Source organism: Hippocampus bargibanti, linkage group LG04 (genome assembly GCF_051943395.1).
Source record: "Hippocampus bargibanti isolate YZ-2025 linkage group LG04, ASM5194339v1, whole genome shotgun sequence".
NCBI lineage: Eukaryota > Metazoa > Chordata > Actinopteri > Syngnathiformes > Syngnathidae > Hippocampus > Hippocampus bargibanti.
The window spans coordinates 5,394,632-5,412,738 of NC_142737.1; the positions used below are offsets into that span (position 1 = coordinate 5,394,632).

The 18,107-nt window shown below is 39.7% G+C and overlaps 1 protein-coding gene across 3 annotated transcripts in view; it reads left to right on the top strand.

Annotated features, from left to right (window-relative positions):
* kiaa0825 (KIAA0825 ortholog) overlaps positions 1-18,107 on the top strand; it is a 162,347-nt gene that overhangs the window by 44,194 nt on the left and 100,046 nt on the right. For all 3 annotated transcript variants that reach the window (XM_088993701.1, XM_088993698.1, XM_088993699.1), the window contains exons 7-14: positions 1,706-1,873; positions 5,494-5,579; positions 5,667-5,906; positions 8,842-9,119; positions 10,097-10,247; positions 13,761-13,951; positions 14,956-15,162; positions 15,238-15,348. In XM_088993701.1, coding sequence (XP_088849827.1) covers positions 1,706-1,873; positions 5,494-5,579; positions 5,667-5,906; positions 8,842-9,119; positions 10,097-10,247; positions 13,761-13,951; positions 14,956-15,162; positions 15,238-15,348 — 1,432 coding nt within the window. The remainder of the gene's footprint in view (positions 1-1,705; positions 1,874-5,493; positions 5,580-5,666; positions 5,907-8,841; positions 9,120-10,096; positions 10,248-13,760; positions 13,952-14,955; positions 15,163-15,237; positions 15,349-18,107) is intronic.

Consider the following 18,107-nt stretch of genomic DNA (forward strand, 5'->3'; position numbering starts at 1 on the left):
ATGTTTACACTTATAGTTGCAAACTATGGTGGCCACTGTCTGGTTCGAGTAGGGCAATTATAATCCAAGCGTGACATGTGCACATGTCTGCCAAAATGTCCTCTCTAAATTGAGTTATTCAAAAAGACCAGCTTTACATGCACATAAACACAGGGTGCCCACAAACCCGCAAAACCCTCCCAAACATAATCTCATATTCACGGAGACATCACGGGCAGGTCAAACCTCAAGCGTGATTATGAGACGAACCCCCTGGAGACATTGTGTTGTTATATTGTCAGATTTTACTGTATTTTCCGGTGTATAAGGCACACCCAAAAGCCTTGATTGTCTTCAAACGATGAGCCTGCGCCTTATATGCCGCTACATTTTCCGTATAGAAAAAGTTTGAAAAAAGTTTTAAAATACAACATTCATTGGGGGTGTGCCTTATACTCTGGTGCGCCTTATACAGTGATACCTTGGTTTATGAACCCCTTGGCTTACGAACTTTTCATTTTACGACCGTTACATTTATGAAAATTTTACCTTGGCAGAAGAACTATTTTTTGGGATACACACAGAGCTGCCACAATGAGTGTCGTGAGTGATGTGTCGTTCGCAAACGAGCCCGTTCTCCTAACAAGAAAATGGTGGCCTACTGTTTTGTCCTCTATTCCCCACCACCAGTCTTGGGTTAAAGCCACGTGATTGGTCAATAACGCAGCAGTGTTTTGTGGGGATCTGGGAACGGATTATTCTCATTTTAATGGTTTCCCATGGGAAATTAATTTTTGGGATACACACTTATCGCCTTACACACTCTGTCTGGGAACCAATTAAATTTGTAAGCCAAGGTATCACTGTATATGGAAAAACTTAGAAAATACACCATTCTAATGGGGGTGCGGCTTATACTCTGGTGTGCCTTGTATATGGAAAAAGTTTGAAAATACATTCCATTCATTCCATTCATTGAGGGTGTGCCTTATACGCCGGTGCACCTGATACATGGAAAACGTTTTAAATACACCATTCATTGGGGGTGCGCCTTATACCCCGGTGTGCCTTATACACAAAAAAATACAGTGGTTAACATTATGGCAAAATTGCATTATGATTCGGGGCCGATGATGTTACTATGATGCCCCCAAGCCCCTCCTCGTTCTCAATCATCACAAAACTTTGAGAGTCAAGGCTAATGCTGAGCTCATCTTGTCCCTGATGCCTTTGCAATGGAGCTCATTTAGGCAAACACCACGTATTTGTGTATGTGTCTGGGAGTATGGCAACACATCTCCCCGCCACCCATTCTCCCGCTTAATGCGGAACATCCCCCGGGTGATGTTTGGCAGCCTCCAAAATGGGAAAGGAATATTTGCCAAAGAGGTCATTGTGGGGTTAGGGGGGAGAAAAAAAAGTTTAGTACCAAGAGAGATGGATCTGCAAGTGTGAATCGTGAGGGGGGCGGTCTTGAGTTTTGCATATTGTCACCGTCTCTTTGTTTATGCGGTGCATTGGGAAAACATGAATGGGTCGATATTTATAAGAGGTGTCGTGCTCGGCGAGACTGCGGGTTGTGGGTGTTGTCTGATGAGCGCATGTCAGAAAACCTACTTTCATGAAGCTGTTTATTCTTCACTGAACTGTAAACTTTAGCGCAACACTCAACTTCTCTGTATCTGTGTCAGTTGAATATCCACAGACAACTCGGTTCTCTCCGCAGTGCCCATGGAGGTTCCTGTGAAAAGTCGAAGCTTCAATTTGACCTCCCATCAACTGAAGGCCTTAACTCAGCTTGCTTGCGCACTGCTGGCGTTTGAGAGCGACATCAAAGAGATGGTCACCAACATGACCTTCGTTAATTGTAAGGGCGAATCTCCCTGCGTAAAAGGTAATGTGCCATATCATTCTTGATAATAAGCGACACGCATATGCATGCCTCAATATATCGCCTGCATAATTCCAAAGGATATACAGTGATACCTCAGCTTCCGAACGCTTTAGTTTACGAACTTTTTGCTTTACGAACATCAAATTCGCGGGAATATAATCTTGGCCTAGTTTTCGGCGGACGAACCAAACCACACAGTACCACAGTGGCTGGCGGACTAGTTTTTGACGGATGGACAACAAATCAAACGGTCGAAAAGCGCCATGGTGGCTGGCGGGCTACTTGTCTCCATCCCCTTCCTTTGAGTGCATACGTGGTTTGTTATCGAGTGGAGTAGTTTTGCTATTATGGGACCGAAAAAGACCCCACCACAGGCTAGTGTTCAGCCGAAGAGGACACAAATCGAGCAGAAGCAGGAGATCATCGAAAAACACAAACGAGGTGCGTTTGTGTGATTTAGCGTCCCAGTACCATTGCTATGTGTGGCTAAGGGTGTTTCTGTGTTGTCTAAGCAATGGTCTCAGGCAATAGAAGAGGTTGAAAAACTTCTGTTGATTTGGATTAACGAAAAACAGCAAGCAGGGGACAGTAAGTGAGGGTATTATCACCAAGAAAGCACGGCAACTTCACTCGGATATCATGAAGAGGCACCTACATCAACGACCATCACAAAGGTAAATAAAGACTTTATTATATAGTACAGTTTATTTCTTTAGTTACAATACAATAGCACATTTATTATACATAAAAATAAGGTATATTTAGGTAGCTTTGTAGAAAAATTGTGTTTAGTAGAAAATTATGTTTAATGGGGACCTGGGAATTGTGATGATTCTCATTTTTAATGGTTTCTTGTTTGTCAGATGAACATTTCGCCTTACACACACTTTCTGGGAACCAATTAACTTCGTAAACTGAGGTATCACTGTATGTGTTTAATTTTACTCCCAATTATTTTTCCCCCAATTCAGAAGTTAATTCTACAGTTTCCACAATAACTGAGTCATAAAAATGCCCATCCAGAAATTCTAAAATCTCTTCATCATCTGTCAACCTTATTGCGACGAGTTAAGAATTTACCTTTACTTGGAAAACTATTGAAATGTGATTAAGGCTTATTCCACCATCACACTCGCTTTTTTTTTTATTTAAAGCCGAAAAAGTTGAAAATGACTTTAGCTATTATTGACATTAAACTTTAAGGGAAGGGGTCTGCCGGCTTTATTCATCAGCCTTGGCAGTGGCCTGGGATCTACCGAGTGCCATTCCGGCTGTCTAGCGTTAATTTATTTTAGCTAGGAGTTTCCCCTTTATTATCCTTTCTCCGTTAAACTCTCATAGCATAGAAATAACGGAGAGCTTTCCGGTGCATGTCATAATTTCCATAAAGGTTACATTTATAAAAACAAGACTTGCAGAAAAGCTCAATTTACTGAGAAGTAAACAGCCTTTAAAGGCCAGTTATCCAAGTCATTAATTCCAGGCAATCAAATGGCTTAATTACCAGAAATTCATTAAACGGGCTTAAAGGTCAAAAAGTGATGTGCTGGCTGCTTCCTCCTTTTTCTATTCCATGCACTCGTTTTCGCCTAAATTGCCTCGCCTGGGGTCTCACTCTTCGCCTACTGATTAGGATATTCTGGCCTTGATGTGCATGCTTTTTTAATTGCAACCCAGCCCAACATCTTGTACTCTTGTCTCATGTCAAACAACCTCCCCACCCCCACCCTCACCCCTATACACACATACATAGTCACATACACATTCACATAATATCTCCTCCTAGAATTACCCCTTTCCAGATTGTAGTTTATGCCTTCTGGGTTGAATTCTAAACCCAGAAAATTAGACTTGTAGCGGTTAGCCACCGTTAGCCTCTACCACCTGTTTTTCACACCTTTGAGCTATTCACTGATACTTTCAGGTTACCACGTCTTGTTTTAACTAGTGGGTCAACAAGGAGTATTAAGAATAAAAATAATATAATAATACATTGTGTTTATAAGTGCCTTTCAAATCTCTCAAGGACACTAGAGGACACTAAGGACACTAGACGCACCATTATTTCAACCCTGAAGTAACTCACACCACTAACTCAAAAATAAAATGGTCATTGGCACAATAACATTCAAATACAGTAGCATTGTTTATGTTAGCATTTAGCCACAAACATATAACTACTGACTCAAGTATTTAGGCTTATCATTAACTAATTGGATTGGATTGGATATGCCTTTATTAGTCTCACAGTGGCCAATTCACTGCCATTGCCGATTTTTTTTGTGAATTGAAAAGTGTGACGTGAAGCACCATTCCCGAATTTGTTCGTTTTTTTAGTTTTTCTTGCGGGGGTGCAGATAAAGCACTGGTCAGACCTCTTTCCATCCCACAAGGGGGCCACATTTGACTTTATAGGTGCCCCAATTTTATGCTCAGATAACTCCAGACACATATACAGTAATTTAGGAATTAACTTTTTTTTCTGGTGAAAGAAGAGAGTCTAACGTGTCTAATGCTGTATGGAATGTTTTCATTGTCCTAAAACTCAATATTGTGTGGGTCCTGCAATTTGAGTGAAAATGACAAACCGTGGACACATTTTTGCACATCGTCTGGCAGTGAATGAGTTAAAAAGTGGCAATTGACGGTGGACGCTAACATTTGGTAGCGGTTAGCTTACGTTACTGATGACAGACTATGCCAGGGTTTTCCAACTCATTTTTTAACTCTGAATTTGTGGAAACCGCTAGAACAAGGGTGTCAAAGTCATTTTTGCCGCGGGCCACATTGTAGTTATGGTTTCCTCTCGAGGGCCGTTATGAATTTGGGGAACCCATTAGAATGTTTAAATCCCTTCAAATATTACATATGGATCACACAGCAAATTAATGAATAACTCGTTTTCAAATCTGAAGTCAAGAATGACTTTTATTGTGGTTGACATCCAAAAATATGACATTTTGGCTCAGATTTTAGCAATCATCATGGAATTTAACACGTTTGATTTGCTTTCGCGGGCCGTAAAAAATGATGTGGTGGGCCGGATTTGGCCCGCGGGCCTTGACTTTGACACCTGTGCGCTAGAATATTTTATTTCCTCCACATATTCCATATGGAAAAATTAATTAATAATAATAATTAATTAAACTACTTTTTAAATCGGAAGACAAGAATATTGACCGTTATTGTAGTTTACATTTGACAATTTGACATTTTGGTTCAGACTTTAGCAAGCATCATGGAATTTCACAATTTTGATTTGCTTTCACCGGCCGAATAAAAAGATGTGGCGGGCCAAATTTGGCCCTCGGGCCTGAACTTTGACACCAGTGGACTACGGAGTTGATTTCAATTGTGGGAATAAATCATATAAAATCATGCACTATAGAATTAAATGTCTGAAAGCACAAAAAGCTCTTTAAATGCGACATTTGGTTCTCATATTCCTGGCATCATATGAACTCTAACAGTTTTAACAGTTTCTATCTATATATTTGTTCTCCTATCTATCTATCTATCTATCTATCTATCTATCTATCTATCTATCTATCTATCTATCTATCTATCTATCTATCTATCTATCTATCTATCTATCTATCGATATATTTTTTTGTGTGTAGGCATCTTGAAAAAGGGTAAAGAGGAGTCAGACATGACAAGATTATTAGACAAGACATTTACAACGCCAACTTTTCACACGTCACAGGTGGGTTATTTTCCAAAGAGGTTCTCATGATTAGAACCATTTTGAAGTAGGAAGATGAAAGACTAGATCTGTTTTGCTCTTTTGTAGGTTCTGGAATTTGATTGGCGTTCGGCCTTTAGTGGGCTGGTTCCTCACATGGCTCACTGTGTCAAAGTGGTGCTGGATGATGTTTGTACTAAAAGTCTTCAGCAGGAGGAAGCTCTTCATTCCTCGGGTCACTACTCACTCCTGGTGGAAATTTTAAGTGGACGTCGGAGCGACATGAATGATAATCATAACAACTTTGATGTCTACTCAGAGAGAGACTCTCCTCCTGCGGTAGCTAAGGTACACCTCTAAATTGGATTCGCTTTTCCACGGCCTCTGTGGCCTCACCACACCACACTCTACTCACAAGGCAGCTACGTCCAGCCTTGTAGGTATAATATATTCTGTACATTCAGAAAATATTGCTAGAACATGACTTAGTTAACGGCTAAACATCTAAAAGGGTGAAAACTTGACTCATTCACTGCCAGAGATGTGCAAAAATGTGTCCACTCCTGTGCCAGGGTTTTTGTCATTGTCACTCAAATTCCAGGATCCACAGAATATTGGGTTTTAGGACTACATAAGCATTCAATACAGCGTTAGAAACCTTAGAGTCTCTTCTTTCATCAGAAAAAAAGTTATTTCTTAAATTATACGGGTCTGTAGTTATATGAGCTTGAAATGAGAGCGGCTGTCCAAAATCCAATGCAACACATACATATTGGTTTATATAATAATAATAATAATAATAATGACACATTTCATTTCTAAGCGCCTTTCAAAACTCTCAAGGTCACTTTACAGTCACAGGATAAGTTTTTCTGTGGCTGAGCAGCGGCAGCCACACGCGCCACCGTTCACTCAACCCGGAAGTAACTCAAATACATACAAAGCTAGCTAATATATAGATAATAGCTAGCCAGCTCGATAGCTAGCGAGATAGATAGCCAATAGCTAGCGAGATGGCCAATATATAGCCACCTAGACAGATAATACATAGCAAATAGATGGCTACAACAGTGCTAGCTGGACCAAAGCGCTAACATGGAAGCAATGGAAATGCTGCCCCCTTGTGGAAGGGAAAAAAACATGCATTTTACTGGCGCCCAAGCTAGAAAAAAACAAAACCCGAATTAATTCAGGAATGGCGCTCTACGTCATATTTTCAATTCCAGAATAAATTTGTGAATGGCAGTGAATGAGTTAAACGGGTCAAGATACAACCCTGACACATAATTCCTCTGCCAATGACCAGGCAGATCGACTTGGTAAATATCTGCAATGTACAAGCCGCCCTTCTACCCGGAAGAAAGCACTAGCATGTCCAAATCTAAATGTAAGCAGAGCTGCAGTATTGTCTCAGCATGAGTTAAGAGGTTGAGCTTCTGTTATCAGACTCTCCAAAGCGGCAAAGTTGCATCATACTGGGACTGGCTTTTCTCTGCAGACTTTGGACTTCTTTAGAACAGGCAGCTATTCATAATCTGTCTTGTCTTGACTTCCTTTTTAAAACCGTGGCTCTCTGGAATGTGTTTGCCAACGGCAATAAGAAGGACATTAGGTACTGTTTAATTCCCTGCAATATAACAGAGTATTGCACAACAGTTCAAACAAAAGAAAAAGAAAAAAAAAAGAAAGGAATATATGCCTTCATTTGGCATGGATCGTTAGCACCACAGGACAAAGTGATGCTAATACCCCGGCGGAATTTGTTTTACCTTAATCCCGGTTCGAAAAGAAACAGTATTGTGTCAACCATAACAGCACTGTAATCATTTCCTCAATCATGCCATTAACTTTTCCTGATACAAGACCCATTTACTGTGGCTGAAACTATCAATTTCTATGTGACGCATGAATGACTGAATCATCTGTCATGCATAATAGAGTAAGAGTAACATTGATTATTATTGAGGGGCATTTGCTCCATTTCGATAATATACTTTTAGCCCTGAATGGATAAGGGATAAATAATATGTTCCTCCACTTTTTTTGCATGCACTTAAGTGTTGTTTTTTCCCCTCAATTATGTCAGCCTGAAGAAGTAGAGTGTCACATCCTTAAATATGTGCTTTAGAGGTTCGATCTGAAGTGTCCTTCGGGAAGGTAATGAAGATGGTTTGGAAAGTGCTTTTAAATACACCCGAATCTCGCACTCTCATATTTATTTAGTTATTTATTTATTCAGTTATTTGATTATTAAGTTATTTAGTTATTTAGTTGTTTGTTTATTTATGTGTTTGAATATGTATTTAGCTATTTATTTATAAATTCATGTATTCATTTATTTGTGTGTGTGTGTTTATTCATTTATGTATTCATGTATTTATGTATTTATGTATTTATTTACCTATTTACTCATTCACGTGTTTTTATTTATTTATCTATCTGTTTATGTATTCATGCATGTATTTATTTATTTATTTATATATTTGTTTATGCGTTTATGTATATATGTATTTATTTGTTTGTTTATTCATTTATTCAAGTGCTTATTTATTTAGCTATTTATTTATTGATTTGTTCATTTATTTATTTATTTATTTGTGTTTATGCATTTATTTATTTATTTATTTTATTCATGTATTTACTTATGTGTTTTTATTCATTTATCTATCTGTGTATTTATTTATGCATTTATATGCATATGTATTTATTTATTTATGCATGTATGTATATTTATTTATTTATTTGTTGATTTGTTCATTTATTTATTAGTGGGTTTATTTATTCACGTGTTTGAATAATTATTTATTTAGCTATTTATTTATTCATTAATTTATTTGTGTGTTTATGCATGTATTTATTTAGTTATTCATTTATTTACTTATTTCTGTGTTTTTATTTATCTGTGTATTTATTTATGCATTCATATACATATTTATTTATTTTATTTTATTTGTTCATTTATTTGAGTATTTATTTATTTAGCTATTTATTCATTCATTTATCAGAATCAGAATCAGAATCATCTTTATTGCCAAGTATGTAGAACACACAAGGAATTTGTTTCCGGTAGAACACGCTGCACGAGTATCGTTGTCAAAAAAAAACTGCTAAGTGGCACTATACAGTTCCATTTTGGCTACTATTTATTTATTAATTCATTTATTTGTGTGTTTATGTATTTATTTTTTTGTGTGTTTATTTGTTTGTATGTTGTGTTGATTGTTGCTCTCTCCTTACTCCGCTCATGTTGGCATACGTGTCTTTGCCTTCTCTTTCCCCTCAGTTTTGTGTTCGACTGGTTGATGAGCTGGATGCCTTGCTACCCCTGGCAGCTGCCTGCCGGGACAGCTCTCTACTGGAAGTTCAATCTAGTTTTGTAGAAGCGTGTAGCCAGGGAGCGTTACGCGTACTGGTCCGCTTAGAGCAGAGAGCCCTAGAAGTCCCATCTACTTTACCATTGAGGAACTTGCCTGTAGTGTTGGCCAGTTGCATTTACGTACTGCAACGATTGGAATGCTACAATGCACGGCTGAAGGACTCAAGCTCTACTTTAGCTAAAGTGTAAGTAAAAGTTTTGATGTGTGTGTGTATGTTTTTATGACTAGTCTTGTGAAGACCATTAACATTTTGTATCACACGTAGTGAGGACATTTTTGACAAGTGAGGACCTTTTGGCCGGTCCTCACAAGTTTTTCCATTCTAAAGGCTTCTCAAGGGTCTATATATGCATCTGTTAAAGTTTCAAAGAGGTCCTCACAAATTCACCCAAAATTATTTTTTTAGTGTGTATTTTAATTTCACTTGGACACACACTTTCTTGTGGGTGTGTGTGTGGTTCATGAGAGGAAAAAGTTTAGACCACAAAAAGTAAAATGATATTTTAACCAAATTCACTACAGGGGTGAGGACTTTGAATGTCGCCATTCAGAAACCTCACTCCTGCTGTTATTTCAGTTTAAAGTCCACTTTTTTTGTTTTTAACGAGGTTGAAGTGGGAAATGGGGTGACATTTAGTGTTCAAATGTAACAAAAGTTCTTCTCTAAATTAGCAGCAACAGTGGTCCTCACTACTTATTTGGAGTTATCCGGACCTCACAAAACCATTGAAACAGGAGTGTGTGTGTGTTTGTGTGTGTAGTTTAAAAGCAAATGAAAATGACTGGCAAGTGGTAATGACACCCATATTCTGTCTACATCTGGTGAGTTTTTATGCCCCATAATACCCCCTTAACCTCCGCCCTCCGCATATCCCTCCAAAGGCATCACGGTTGGCCTCAGCGCTCCTGTTTTTTCACCTCTGTCCCTGTCCACCCCTTTCCACCGACATTTTGGCCTGTTCCCCTTCTCGGTCGTAAAGTACTAATCCTTTCCTCACCAATCACTCCAAGCTTCCTGCACCCCGTGTGAAACTCTCACCTCTTCCTGGAAAGTATCAAAGCAGGCTGATTTAAAGGAGACAATATGTCAAACTCAACTTTTACAATCAATCACGTGTGTTATTGTGACTGCTCAGTATTTTTGCCCTCCTTTCTGCCCAGGCACCTTGTTCTGCTGCCTGTCCAGAAATACCAACAAGCCGTCGAAGCCTTGAAAGATCAACTCAGTAGCTATTGCATCCAGGTTTGTTCCACGTGTGTGCTTCAGGATGCCGAGGGACACCACTGGGCGGATCCCAAACCCTTTTATGAGGTAAAGTATGGTGAACTGAACTCGAGATTTTTGTTTTGTTTTTTCAATAAAAGCTGATTCTTAGTTTTGCTTGAATGCAAATTGGATTAGATTGGCCTCACAGTGAAGAAATCTACATTTCACATCAGCAAAGTAATGTAAAGAAGAAAGGAAAGAAAGAAGTAGAAAAACAAAATACACAGCTGCTGTAAAGGCAGCCACTCCCGCTGCGCCATCTTGAAGTCAAAATAACAACAAAAAAATAAATAACAAATAATGTGTCAAAAGATCACAAGACAGTCATTTCTGCACACTCTGTGCAGTTCTAGATGAAAGAGGAGAGGATCAAAGCATCCTTTTCGCCAGTGGATCAGGGACATCATGGTGAAATGTGCAGGTTTTCTCCAAGCTAAATGTTAAAAGCCAACACGAAGCTGTAGCATCCATTGACGGAAAGGGATTGTCTCACATCTACAGTCCCTCATAAATCCGCTTCAATTCCAAGTTGCGACAGTTCCACATACACATCGACGCTCTTATAGAATACTGCAAAAATAATTGGATTGGATTGGATTGGATTTTCCTTTATTCGTTTGAAATTGCTGATTCTGATTCTGATTTCAAAGCAGCAATGGGATGAAAGGGAGAGGAAAGGAAAGAAAGAAGTAGAAAAACAAAATTACAGGAGCTGCTGGAAAGGCAGCCACTGTCGCTGCGCTATTTTGAAGTAAAAAGAACAAAATACATAATAAAAACATAAGAATTAAAAAGCTCAAATCTCACTGTGCATTATGCTAATCTGAAAAAAATGTACTCTGAATCATTTGTGCTGAAAATTCCAATTTGTAAAACTTGTAATTAAAAAACAAGCTCAAATAAGCTTGATAAAATAGTCAAATGTTTGATGCCGAACTATTTGTGCCTTGCAAAACAACAACAAACAAATCCCATCATGATGTTTTCTCTACCTGCTGTGGCTTTAGTTTTTATTTTCCTTTTTCCGTGATGATCTCCACCTTCTTTTATTCATGTCAGCATTAAAAGTACCTTCTTCCGTACGTTGCTATGTGACTCCGATTCTGCAGGATTTCACGAACTCTCTGGAGCTTTCCCTGCATCTTTTTTTTTTTTGCTTCGTGCTCCCCTTTTTCTCACCGAACCTTCGACTATGAACTTTCTGAGAACATCTGTGGCTTCCATGCTACCCCAGGGGCCTTCAGGGGTTCAGCTGTCTGAAGTCTGCAGTCGACAGTGGGACTGTCTGGAAAGTAGCAAAAGGGCCCCTGTGACTTCTCTACCTTCATTGCCCTTAAAGCAACCAATCGAAATCTCGCCTCTTCCCTTTCTATCCGCTGCTATCGCCTCTTTGTTCTCGTCTGCTTCCTTGGGTCAACGGGTGTCAGGGTGTCCTGCTGTGAGCAGGTGTGCGCTTTTGTGTGTATTTGCGTAGATGAGTGTGTGAGTAAGGGGGAATTGGGGGGAGGGTCATATCGTTGCGTTTTGGCAAATGTGTGCGTGGATGTCTGTTTCTCATGTGAGAAGATGAATGTGGCAAATTTATTTCTCCGTGCCTTGGCTCTTTTGGATTTTCTGTGCGGGACCTTTTTTATTTTGTCCAACTTGTTTTCATACTATTTTGTGTTGTCGTCAAAAAAGTTAATGACGCATTGATGAATGATGGGCAAGAATATCTTATGATGTATAGCAGACATGGGCAAACTACGGCCCGCGGGCGGCATTAGCCTTTTGTCCATGTTAGCGCTTTGTTACAGTTTCAGCTCTTGTTAGAGCGCTATATAATAATAATAATAATCCATTTCATTTCTAAGCGCCTTTTAAAACTCATGGTCACTTTATAGTCACAGGATCAGTTTTTCTGTGGGGGAGCAGCAGCAGCCACACGCACCAGCGTTCACTCAACCCGGAATAACTCAAAGATTGATAGGTAGCTAGCTAGCTAATAGAATGCGAGATAGCTAATAGATAGATAGCTAACTATATATATATATATATATATATATATATATATATATATATATAGTTAGCTATTATTATATAGCGCTCTAACAAGAGCTGAAACTGTAACAAATACATATATATATATATATATATATATATATATATATAGTTAGCTATCTATCTATTAGCTATCTCGCATTCTATTAGCTAGCTAGCTACCTATCAATCTTTGAGTTATTCCGGGTTGAGTGAACGCTGGTGCGTGTGGCTGCTGCTGCTCACCCACAGAAAAACAGAAAAACTATATATATATATATATATATCTAACTATATGTTTGCTGGTTCAAATAGCTAGCTAGCTATATTGCTAATAGCTAGCTAATATGTTTCCTGACCCGTCCAGTAGCAAACGGCTGAAGAGTTGCTAGCGTGCCCAGATAAAAAAGTCAGCTAATGTCAATTACAAGAGCCGTCTGTTGCCATGGTAATCAGTGTCTTCTTTTTTGTCACACACATCACAAAAAAAGATGGCGTTTCTCCTCCCCTCATCCAAGTGGAAAGCTCAGCGTTGACCTGCGTATAAATCAATGTGTGTATTGTATTGTATTGTATTTTGTACAGCCGCCCCCATTTCAAGCTCAGATAACTCCAGACCCATATAATTTAGGAATTAACTTTTTTTCCTGATAAAAGGTTTCTTACACTGAATTGAATGTTTATGTAGTCCTAAAACTCAATATTCTGATAATTTGAGTGAAAATGACACAAACCCTTGCACTGGAGTGGATGTTGTCTAGCAGTGAACAGTTAACAGCAAATTTCTCCACTGCGAGACTAATAAAGGCAAATCCAATCCAATCCATATGTGTAAAAAAAATTAAAAATAGAACAACTGAAGCCAAAATGTAAAACTTAGATTTTTCCCCCAGCTCCATGTACATCTCCAAACCTCACATATGCTCCTAACTGCTCTTGGATCCTGTCGTCTGGATTTTTTCTCTTGGGACCACAGGCAAAAAGGATAGCTGCTTAATCCCGGACATTGAGTCCAGTCACGCTCCCATCAAACACAGATCCCTAAATGACTTGCTCCAGGGAGTGAGTCAAAGAGAAAGAAAAGAGAAGACAAGAAGTAAAATATAAGATTGATGAAGTGAAGTGGGAAGAAAATGAGAAGGTTCTAACCTGAGGTAGTGGAGCAGTTTTGACAGTATGTCAGTGTGGGGGAGCCCTGCGGAGTACAATGGCTTATTGTTGGAACGTAAAAATGAGGAGTCTCCTCCGCAGTCTCATTCTTCTCGGAGAAGGTTTCAATTTCTCCTTTTACTTTTTTTTTCACTGTGTGACCATGATGTGTTCTCCAGCTCAGGACCAAAGTCCCAATTGGGAGAAGAAACCAGGTGCAGAGTACAGGTGGCCTGACCACTGAGACGTTCTTTCTCCTCTGCCTTCTTTCTCTCATGCTTGTTCACCTTTCCTTATTTTTATTTCTTCTTGCTCATGTGTCGCTGTCAGTGACCAGCTCACAATATATCTTCATCTCTCAACCCCCCACCCCACCCCCCGTTCCTGCAGGGTGAGCGCTGTTCCTTCTCGGTACAGATGTGGTTCTACTTCCTGTGTGGTCTCCGGAGTGATCTGTGGGCTGTTCTCCCGCCACAGTTGGCCAAAGAGTTGCTGGGTCAGGTGCTGTCGGAGACGTTACAGGTGCTGGTGCAAAGATATGCCAGGGCCCAGCCATCATATAAGAGACACCTGCAGATAAGGTACGGTACTTTTCGGCACCCAATGGTCAGAAGTGTTATTTGGGGTGTGGTAAAATCATTTTTTTTGCTGCAGGAGGGACGCACCTAGAACATGTAATAATAATATTAATAATAATAATAATAATAATCATCCATTTAATTTCTAAGCCCCTTTCAAAACTCTCAAGGTCACTTTCCAGTCACAGGATCAGTTTTTCTGTGGGAGAGCAGCGGCAGCCATACGCGCCAGTGTTCGCTCAACCCGGAATAACTCAAAAAGATAGAAAGCTAGCTCGCTAGCCAATAGATAGCTAGACAACTAGTAGATAGCTAGCTAGATAGCTAATATGTTTCCTGACTCAAATAGCTAGGTAGCTAGTTATATAGCTAATAGATAGCAAGATAGATAGATAGCTAATAGCTAGCTAGCTAGTGTTAGAACTAGTTTCTATACTGATCCTAAAAACATCCAATGTTATTTCATTTCTACTTATTCTTATCAGTTATAGTTAGTCTATATATGTATGCAGTTTAGTTATTTGTATATGTTAGTTTAGTATACATGTACATAGCTCAGTTAAAACCTTAAACTATCTTTTTCAGTCTAATATAATATTCATGATTGTATCTAGCAGATGATAGGTCCTTTTCAAAATGACATCACTCCTGCTTTCTATATCTGCTGGAGACTCTCTCTCTCTCTCGCCTCTTCTATCTCGAGCTGCCTTATAAATAAATATTATTTTTTTGTATATCATCTTGCTTCCTGCTGATTGAATATTTAGACCAACACAAAGAACATGAACCAGGAGAAAAACTTTATTTACGACCTGACATATGTTTCCTGACTCAAATAGCTAGGTAGCTGTCTATATAGCTAATAGATAGCTAGCATGTAGGATAGGGTCCCCGAAGAACTGGAGTTGGACAGCCCCGATTTAAAACCCATTGAGTATCACCTTTCTTTTATCACTCTTTATACATCCATTGCTAAATTTAATCTGTTTCCTTTCCACATATACAAGAAGTGACATCACAGCGGTGCTGCTCTACGTGGAGCAGCTGATGTGGAGCGTGTGTGAAAGTCTCGAGGCCTTCCTCCGCCGCGAACCGTCGTCAGCGATCACCATAATAGCGGGCGGATCCGATTGGCCCTATCAGATCCATAGTTTGTGCGAGCAACTCTTGACAGTCCTCGTCATTGGCACGGCACCCTTAACGCTGTTGTATAGGTCCGTAGTTTGCTTAAATGTTAGCTATTGAAATAGTCTTGGTCCAAATTAATGTTGGAATGTTCTTTTTTCCAGAACTTTTATGGATGACGACGTGCGGGAGTCTACGTCACACCAGTTGGACTGGCCTGTGGTACACTGGCTAAATGCTCTCCGGCCAAACGTCTACACCCAACAAGCCAGACAGTATGTGTTGAACGCAGTTGGACAGGGGTGTTCAAACGTTTTGCAAAGGGGGCCAGATTTGGTGTGTTAAAAATGTAGGAGGAGGCCAACATTGGCGGACATTTGAAACATGCGTCTCAAAATGTAAATGACATTGAAAATTTATATTGAATATTCACTTGCCGTATTTTCCGGTGTATAAGGTGCACCCCTAATGAATGACAAAAGTTTTCCATATATAATATATAAATATATAATTTTTTTCCATTTATATGGCACACCACATTATAAGGCGCTACGGTTGGGTTACGCACGACTTCTATGGGAAAAAATGGAGTCATCGCTGCTGACAGTAGTTTTGAGACACTAAAGGACAAAAGTGTGCAAAAAAACCCGCTAAATTTTCCGTTTCAAATCATTGTGCAAAACAACGGAAAATTATGGTGAAATCGAGAAAAAAAGCTGCAATTTTAAGAGATTACCGAAATGAACCGTCATTTTATACAACCTAGCATGACCTGCACTATGCGGGGAAATGGAGTCGGTGGCTGCTGACGGAAATTGTGGTTCAATGTGACTTCACATATAAGGCACATCTGCGTATAAGAAAATTAAGGCTTTTGGGTACACCTTATACACTGGAAAATACGGTAACTTCACTCTTTTAAACACTTTTTTTGGGAACAGTTGAACAGAAATAATCATTCTTTGGTTGACTGTCATCATTTTAGGGAAAAATATCACCATTTTAGAAAATTGGGGGGCTCATTCAGTCAATTACTCATATACTAATTTGCTGTTCCTAATTGAGCCTCTAGATGGCAGCACTTAGTACACACAGGTAACAGCGCTATCGCCCAATGTATTAATTTTACATGCGGGTCAGACATTATTGATTTTATTACGGAGGCTGCAGGCCAGATGAAATTTGACCAGGGGCCACATTTGGCCCCCGGGCCGGACTTTGGACATATCTGCAGTCTGCAAAATGTCTCCAAAAATGTTTCCTTAGCAGTTCTGGGAGCATACAACCACTTAAATACTCATGGTTTCACCTGCTGCTACATTGCACAAATTGGACAGCGTGATCTGCAGAACAACCCCTCGCCGGTGACACTTATTTTCTTCAAGCTGATGCTTTATGAGACCTTTCCATGTCAGGCATCGACCATATACCGTGTTGCGTACGTATAGATTTGATCAGACCAACACGTGTGTCGAGTTACTTGTGTGACCTCCAAGGTGCAGTCAATCACTCACCCCTCTCACCCTTGACTCCCCCCTTCCTCCCCTGTAATCTCCCTCACAGCCAGAGGTGATGTCATTCCGTGCCGATGGCACACAAATCAAACTAACCCCCACACTTGGACTCCAATGTACTGGCAAGCGGGAATTAGTTTGTTTTTATGACCTCTTTATTTCCTTTCTCCCACCTCTTTGCTTTGCGTGCGATGGCGCCAGAGGAGCCTGGTGGTGGCCCCAAGCCAGACCTACAACATCGTGCATTGGGACTCGGGAGGCCAAATCTTGACTCAGTCCATAAAACAAAATCAAATAAAAAATAAAACATTGTCATTATAATGACATTACACAATAATAAAACCACGAGGTGAATGAATAAATCATCCAGACTTACCGGCTTCAAATAAAATACAGGGAAGCCTTAAGCTACAAGTTTAATTCTGAACTCAAAACATTTATTTAGCCAATCAACAGATTTGTTTTTGTATGTGGAATGAACAAAAAACTGGAAATGAAAAAAAAAAATCAAGATTAATTCATTGTGGCTCCTTTGGTAATGTGCCACCTGGCTACTAGGGGCAGTAAAATGCAGTCATGCAGACACAATGCAGATGTAATTCGATTATTGCGGTCATACTTGTCAACTTTCCCTGTATTTTATCCGTTTTTAAAAATTATTTCAACTCATGTTCGCCGTACTACAACTTTTATAAAGTTTTTTAAATTGGCACCAATTTTACAAAGACCATTTTGACTCAAATCCAGTTGGTCTAAACTGCTGGTAGCCAACGACAATGCTGTTGACAATGCTGCTGAGTAGTAGAGATCGGTCTCTACTACTGTCACGGCAAACCAACAAAAGTAATCCTCAATCGTATATTTTTTTAGCAGTGCGACCGGTCGGATTCGTAAACGCACAATGTGCAGATGTACGGTAAGCTGTCTGCATTCCGCTTGTGTTAGCGTTTTTTTATCATTTAAAATAATGTACTACCACTTTTATACGGGAATTGTAATCATTTATAAGGGCAGCTATTAGCCAAGGTTGACAGGTATGTTGCAGTATTAATAGTTGTTTAATCTAGGCCAGGATAAAGAATATATGCATGTGGGTATCAAGATGTCGTCCGTCCACGCGTGTTCCTGCGCAGTTTGGTTACACATATTTGTTGCTTGAAGTTTTGTAACGCCACCACGTCTGTCATACTGTGTGTTTGTGCGCGCGCATGTGTGTATTTGTGAAATTCCATAAGCCAACTCTGCGACCAGATTTATCAGTGCCCGTTAAATGAGGATTTCTTCTGGATTTGCGGCTATGCCGACATCATAAATTGCTCTGTCAGATAGAGGCATAGTTTGCCTCAGTCAAGCAGCAGGGTGCACCCCGCCGTAGCTTTCCGACTCCAATAGAATGGTTAATTTCTGTGTAGCCGTGCCCCGTGAAGCCTCCCGCTTCCACGTGCCGCCGACAAACTCTGTCTGTGCCTTCCATTCGATTTTTATTGAGATGTATAAAGTAGCAGGCAGGCCCGCGCACA